The sequence below is a fragment of the Macadamia integrifolia genome, unplaced genomic scaffold (genome assembly GCF_013358625.1).
Source record: "Macadamia integrifolia cultivar HAES 741 unplaced genomic scaffold, SCU_Mint_v3 scaffold433, whole genome shotgun sequence".
NCBI classification, from domain to species: domain Eukaryota; kingdom Viridiplantae; phylum Streptophyta; class Magnoliopsida; order Proteales; family Proteaceae; genus Macadamia; species Macadamia integrifolia.
The window spans coordinates 264180-271711 of NW_024870363.1; the positions used below are offsets into that span (position 1 = coordinate 264180).

Sequence of the window (7532 nt, forward strand, 5' to 3'; positions counted from 1 at the left end):
TGGATGGGCAGTACGTTCTGGTCTATATGATGAGATTTCTATTGAGCACCCAATTGTCCTCAGGCTCACAAATTCAGTGTCAGATTTTGTTTTTGATGGTCAATGGGATGTTCCTTCGGTGGGCCTTTCTTATTCTTCAATCTATTTGTGATAGGATTTCTCAGATTCCTTTTCCTCCTGGTTTTTTTTTGCACAAGATGGGTGGATCTGGACTTTAACCGAATCAGTGAATTTTTCAGTCTGGTGGCGGCTAGTTTGGCAAAAGGAGATTCATCCTAGACAATCAATTTTAGGTTTGCGTTTAGTCCATGACTGCTTACCGTCTATGACATGATTTCTAAAAAAATCCGTCCGTCTTGCGTCAAGGTGCAGCTTATGTTGCAAAAGTGAAGAATCATTCAAGCTTCTCTTCTTAAATTGTGAGTTTCAAGTCAACTTATGGTCGCTATGTTGAATTATTTTGATCAGCGATGGAGTGGTTTCCCCTCGATTGAGAATCTTTTCTCTTCGTGAAAAAGAAAGAAAAATGTTGTGATAACAAGCTTTGGTTTCCTCTTCACATAATCTTTTCATATATGGGCTGAGCGAAACAGAAGGAAATTTGATGATCATCTCAAGCTGGTGAGTTACTTAGAACAATTAGTCTTGAAAGATCTCTGTGAATTTTCAACTCTGGTTCCTGTCCCAGGTTAAATTAGTGGCTGATCTTATCTATCAAATAAGTTGAAAGTATCTACTTCCTTTCCTCGTGTTAATGCAAGTCAAAAATTACGTTGGATCGCCCCAACCAATGGATTCCTCAAGTTCAACATAGATGAATGTTCTTTGGGAAACCCAGGGTGCTCGAGAGCCCACAGCATTTTTAGAGGAGAGAGGGGGAATTGCCTTGGGTGCTTTGCTATGTGTGAAGTGATTGAAACAAACTTCATGGTTGAATTTTGTAGCTTTTTTTCATGGTCTCAAGTATGCTTCTGCAAAAGAAATTGTCAAGTTAAGGGTTGAGTGCGATTCTCAATCAGTGTTGAGCTGCAAAACAAGTTGGAAAATCCCATGGTGCTTCCAACAAAAGTGGTTGTTTTATAAGAGATATGGACAATACAACATGGCTGATATCTCATTGCTACATAGAGGTAAACACGATTGCGGATAAATTAGCGAAACATGCTACAGCAACTTGTACTTCATCAAATTGAGATGGTGCTCCAAATTTTATAATTTCTGATCTAGATTGAGACAGTTTTAAAAGACCAAGATCTCACTTTTTGTAATTTATTTCTTTAGCTTTGGATTCTTGCTCTCCTGATGACCATGCCGAAGGTGGAGTAAGGACTTGAAGAGTTCTTGTTTATTTCTTTTATTTTTTTATTATTATATTTTTCTGACCTATAACAGAAAAAAAAAAAAGAAGAAACAGTGAAGTCAACTTTAGTCTACAAATGCTATCGTACATGAATGAATGCAAAGCGAATGATTTCATAGAGTTTGTAAACAAACCCTTTCATACTGGGGATGTTGAGAATGATAACTTGCATTTTTCAGTATCAATTTTCAAAATCAATAAGAATTGAGACGTTCACTTAAAAGGGTGTGCTTACAACCCTATTAAATATATGGCAAGTGAAGAGTATATAACACATGATGTGGGTATGCACGCATGGAAGAAATAAACCTCCCCAAAGTAGATCACCAAGGTAATCATTTACTTAAAAAAAGAAACAAAGCATTCCTTGGTCATACGGCCCTACACTAGTGTTGGGACTTGGGACCAATGAAGGGGGGCACACATGGGCAAGAGGGTATATATCTTTTAAGTTTCACAGTGGTAGGGGAGTCATTTCACCGCCCTCTATGTCTGAACGCAAAGATTGCACGACTAGGAACGTTCGTTAATTTTCACATTAAAAAAAAAAAAAAGGAAGGGAGAAAGGATTACTTGAACCACCAACGTAAATAGAAAAATAATAAAAATTTCATATAAGGGATGGTATTGGGTATTTTTTCTTTCTGGTAAGAGGAAGGTTTAGAGACACTTTTCCATAAAATAATTTATGATTCGATTATCCTACCAAAAAATTATATATAGATTCGATCATAAGGCTCCATGATCATTGAAGGGACCCACGATATATCATAGAATAGAAGAGAAAGGTGATGTTGACATCATCAATCTCCCTTCAACGGCTTTAAGAAAGGGGCTACCATATAAACAAATAAAGTTCTGTACCACATATTTTATTATTTTATTAATTACAAAGGAAAACCGACTTCTATAACATTAATACTACCATGTAGGGTCGGTAGCTTCAGAGTTATATTTTGTATTTTTTATTTATTACTAGGGGAAAGCCAGAAACAAGTATAAATCCCAAACAGTGGAAAGCGGAAAAGCAAAGAAAAGAACACACTCTCTCTCTCTTCTAGATCTCCCTCTTCCGGCCCAGAGCTGTTGTGCTCTCTCTATCTCACTCTTCCTCGACTAAAGTCTTCAAAGTTACTAGCTAGGTAGAGAGAGGTTTTAATCTCTCACGGAAATGGAAAGATTGGCGGAGCTGAAGGTGGCTTTGGTGGTGGTGGTGGTCTTAGGTGGAGGGGTAGTAGAAGGGCAGAGCTGGTGCGTGGCGGTGAGTAACATAAACTCTCAGTCGCTGCAGACGGCGTTGGACTATGCATGTGGTGCAGGTGCAGATTGTACACCCATCCAAGCTAGCGGGCTTTGCTACCAACCTAATACTGTGCAGTCTCACGCCTCTTACGCCTTCAATAGCTACTACCAACGCATGGGAGAGGCCACTGGCGCCTGCGTCTTCGGTGGCACTGCTACTATTGCCACCTCTGATCCCAGTCCGTTCTCTCTCTCTCTCTCTCTCTCAATCATACTTCAATTTCAATTAATATATTTTTTTCTATTTGTATTTGTTTGCAGGTTATGGATCTTGTGTTTACCCATCCTCCCAAAGGTATGCTTTCTTCTTCCCTTACTGTGTGTATTTATATATATATATATATATATATATATTTTTTTTTGATTTACTTTTTATTTATTTGTTGGGTTTTACTTTGCAATGAATGAAGGGTATAGATGAATCCAAATTGTCTACACTGAACGATGAGGTGTATTGAGCATCCAATAGCTAGGAAGGCTCGGCTATGCACTCCAGCCGGTGGATGCTCACTTCATCTCACCACCTCACTGTAGATGATTTTGATGCAAAGAGTGAAGACGAAGTTCTAATTCAATGACAAATAGCGAGACAACTAAACTCTAAAATATAAGTCCTAGTTCAATCCCCTTAACTCCCCGTGAAAGAAGGGTATTGAAGGAGATGAGCTTCTAGCTCAGTGCCTGGACAATTGATCTCAAACGTTAAGCGTAAATTCAAGGAGGATTGTTGGCTGAATCCCCATTGTCTCCCTAACCTAGACCCTCTTTAAAAATATATTAGTTTTTTTTAATACTTACCAATAAGTGGGGTTTAGTGTGCCTGTTCTAGTCCCTTGTGGGTCCCCCTATGGGGCCCCGAGAAAGAAAGAAGAGGATAGAGGAACTGTTTTGCAAGAGTCTCTTTCTCTATCTTAATAATATGTTTCTTCTTTGGGTAAATCAATTCACTCTTTTTAATTTCAACTTAGAACTTAGAACTAGGAGGTAGACCCGATGTGTATATTTGATTAGTACACGTGGCGTACATGTACAGGCTGTGACAAACCTGTATCTCATGGGTCCCACTTGTAAATCTGATGTGGTCAAAGTCCAAACATAGTGGGAACATTCCTAGACGCATAAGCATTCTTGGGTAGTGAACCTGAAGAGGCCCCAAAAATAAAATAATAAAAAATTGAGACACCCCACCGTCACAGTGTCACCTCAAACCTGCCATCCCCGGGCGTCGAGGTGGGTCCAGCACGTGTATCATACCATGACCCCATGGAAGGGTAAAAATTCCATCCATCAATCTTCGACATGTTGACAAGTGGATTTTAAAACCTAAAACGACTCGTTCTCAGATAGTCTTTCTCTGTCACCCTACTGTCACTGTTCGTTGTTATTACTGATTAAGCCTTTTTGTTTTATGTAGGGGAGGGTGTATTTGATTATTTATTGTCTTTATTGGTTGGCTGATTTGGATTTACGTGTCAATTTGCATGGGAATAGTTAGGTGTAGAGCTTAATTTTCTTTTAATTAATCGTCATCTTCTTCAACTAATTGATAATTACATTTATTTTTTCCTTTAAAAACAATAATGGTTGGTTTCCTACTTTTTTATTTGATGTGCGTTTGGTTACCATCTCTAATGAGCATGTGATTGTGGTCCTTGTGGTTGATGCCTCAAATTTCAAATGTGGGGATTTCTCTATATAGCTATGTCTTGATGTTCCCTCTTTTAATAAAAAAAAAAAAAATTGAAACAAATCTTCTCCAATGCACCAATGTGTCTTATACTTATTCGTTGGTCAGGAATGTATGTCTAAATACTGTCAATCGTTCGATGCACACTAAGAGCATTAGGGCATTGGAAAATACCCATGTCCCCCCAAAAAAAGGGAGAGATAAAAGAACGCTCACTAATTGTGTGGCCCCTTACATCAGCATAAGGGCTAAGAAGGGGGTGCATATGGACATCAAAATGAAATGGATTTTTTGAATTCCATACAGATGGGGATGTCATTTCACAGTGATTGAGAACAAGGGTCACGGAATAAAGAGTGTTCATTTCCTCAAAAAAATAATTGGAAGTGAAGTCAGCTTAGGTTTCTATCAATGAAATAAACCTACTTCTGGTAATGACTCAAATTTGAGTCATAGTTAGGTGGCAAACCAAACGAGGCGTTAACACGTCCCTATCACTGACCCTGCTCAGGTGGTCTACCATGGCTGGAGGGGATTCATGTAGGGCCTCTGGTGATGAGGCAGGATTCATGGCACCAACAAATTAGATTGGATTTTCAAACTAATATTTGTTAAAAGACTTCACAAACAAGTTTAGGGTATCTTTTTGGGTGGAAGGTTCTACTAAGTTCATACTTTACTCTCATTATTTCTCTCTTTTTTTTTTTTTTTCCTATACAAAAAATTTTTATTCTCTTTCTAGGAAAAAAGAAGTGAGGAAAATCACCGAAAGAATATTCCTGAAAACAATAGAATGGTCCATGCATATTATCCAATCATAGTTTAAATATATATTATCCAACCATAGTCATAGGGACCAGCTTCAGCTTATCATTGAGCATCTTCTTGACATAAAAGTTAAAGCATTCTCTATTCATGAATAATAATAATAAAAAGATGCTGTTTGTCTAGTGTGAATGTTAAAATTGTATTCTATCCCTTGAACAATGTATATGTATGTCTAGTATGAGACAAGAGAAAAAGATAAAAGTGATTTTGATATGGCTTCCAAATGCAATATCTAAACAAGCTTTCGTTGTTCCTCCCTTGGAGTTGTGGCAATAATAATATGTTTCTATCTCTCTTCTCCTCTTTATAAGACAAAAGGGGTACTGCCGTAGGCCATGTTTCTAGATAGAGCCAACACTCTCAGACAAAGAACACTTCCTTCCCATAATAATAGGGCATGAGATCGTTGCCTGATTGCTTGGCCCTTGTGCTGGTGGTGTAGGTACCAATGAGAATGCAGAAAGGGGCACATGAAGGGGATTTTTTATTTCATAAGAGGGTGGTTGATTATTTTACACAACTCTCTGTCTAAGCGCAGGGGCTCATCTGATTAGACATTTTTCTTTTTCCCATACTTATTAATATTAGTAGTAGTAGTTGTTGTTGTGATTGTATTATATGATTTTGACCATATTGGTTGTATGGATTGCAAGGCTGATTGATGTATTGTTTCCCAAATTATCAACTTAATTTTGCAGTGCGGCTGGAGGAAACACATCGACCACCACACCAACATCGACGACACCGACCACGACAACGCCAACATCAACTACACCGTTCTACGGTTTAGGGCCAAGCTCAGCATACCCCTCCACCACCACTAACAGAGCTTCTTTCCGGACACCAATTACTATTGTCTTGCCTTCCTCCTTGTTACTGCTTTCACTTGTTTATTCACTCATGTAATCTATGTTCAAAGATAGGATTTTATATTATTTTTTCTTTGAGAAGGGGGGCTTCATTTTTTTTCAATGTTCAGGCCCTATTTGCTAGTGACATCTTATTCCTATCTTGTCTCTAAATAATTTATACCTATTTTTCTTTTCTCCTTGTTTGGTGTAAAATATGGGATCTGATTTTAACAGATTGAATCAAGGCATATAGGCTAGGAGCCAACTTTGGAGCAGGTTTCCTTATCTGATATGTTTACATGTCACACAAGAAGTTGGATGGGCTGAAATTTTTGGAATAGTTTTCTTGTTTAAGTGTCAAATTGAGTTTGCTAAGTGGCGAAATAAAGTATTGAGGGATTTAATGATAATTGATGAAACTCCTTAGTATATTCTTGTACACTTCTTTTCCATTGGTGTATGTTCTAGAGTTTTTAGAAGAACGTTTAAGCGGCAATTTGTACTTCATTTTCTCTCACGTCATAATAGGTTCCTTACCATTCAACCGCCTATCTACTTTAATCAAACCGCCTATCTACTTTAATCAGGTCCCACTAGTAGCAGAAAAATTTACCCTTTTCTGATCTGGCATGTCCTTTCTAAGCTATTAAACTAGTCTAGAAATTCATCGAGGTTGAGTCTTTCATGAAACTCAAGAACATCAACCTAATGACCCCTTAGGTTTTTAAAATTACAAAGATGGTGCATGGACTAATAAGAGAGTGAAAAGACATATATGAGCATATGCCTATATATGAGAAGATATTTTATTGAATTTAAATATTAAATTTGATTAATGGATAATCAAGAGCATTCCCTATTTATCCAAATAAGCAGAATCTTTATGTCATCTTTGATGTGGCACAAAATGACTGTTTAGAATGTATGTTACAAATATTTCTTGAACCTATAGGTCTAAGAAACCTTTCTTGTAATTTTTTAGGGATGGGTATTGTGTAATTAGTATGGGCTTGTACAAAATATAAAAAATAATATTAATAATAATTACAATAATGATTATTTGTAACAGAAACCAAAGGCACATACACATAGATCGCATCATCTCATTCGAGAGAGTTTATGTCCACCATGGCTTCTGAACTATTCAGATCCTCTCTAGCCCGTGGGTTGTCCGAAAGGGATCAGTGAGACTCTCTCCTCACTACTACCTCTCCAACCCCCCTCCCCCCGGCGGGTGTTGGAGAGGATCCAAATCCAAAGGATAGATGCAAACGCAAAGACTACCAAAAGGGTGTAGGATGCACTTTAGTATAAAAATGCAAGCCGATACACGTACAAGAATTTGATTGAACTAGGCGTTGAAATATGACATATGGCTCATCTAGATCATGTCTTCTCCATTCAACTATTATTCTTATCACATAATCCTTCCACATGGCCCAAGACTGGTTGTGGCAACTTGCTACAGACAACATTTTTTATTAGGCTGCATATATACGCATTT

General features: G+C 37.7%; 1 protein-coding gene across 1 annotated transcript; it reads left to right on the plus strand.

The window, feature by feature from the left end:
- Window positions 1-2363: 2363 nt before the first annotated feature.
- Window positions 2364-6227, plus strand: LOC122068590 (PLASMODESMATA CALLOSE-BINDING PROTEIN 3-like). Its single transcript, XM_042632449.1, has 3 exons — window positions 2364-2841; window positions 2924-2957; window positions 5876-6227. The coding sequence occupies exons 1-3, from the start codon at window positions 2532-2534 to the stop codon at window positions 6081-6083; spliced, it is 552 nt and encodes a 183-aa protein (XP_042488383.1). The 5' UTR covers window positions 2364-2531; the 3' UTR covers window positions 6084-6227.
- Window positions 6228-7532: the final 1305 nt, after the last annotated feature.

Bases quoted from the DNA above. Each gene is read 5' to 3' on its own strand.
- LOC122068590 (XM_042632449.1), top strand. From the start codon at position 2,532: ATGGAAAGATTGGCGGAGCTGAAGGTGGCTTTGGTGGTGGTGGTGGTC. The intron at 2,842-2,923 runs GTCCGTTCTCTC...ATTTGTTTGCAG, and splicing joins TATTGCCACCTCTGATCCCA to GTTATGGATCTTGTGTTTAC. The intron at 2,958-5,875 runs GTATGCTTTCTT...TTAATTTTGCAG, and splicing joins GTTTACCCATCCTCCCAAAG to TGCGGCTGGAGGAAACACAT.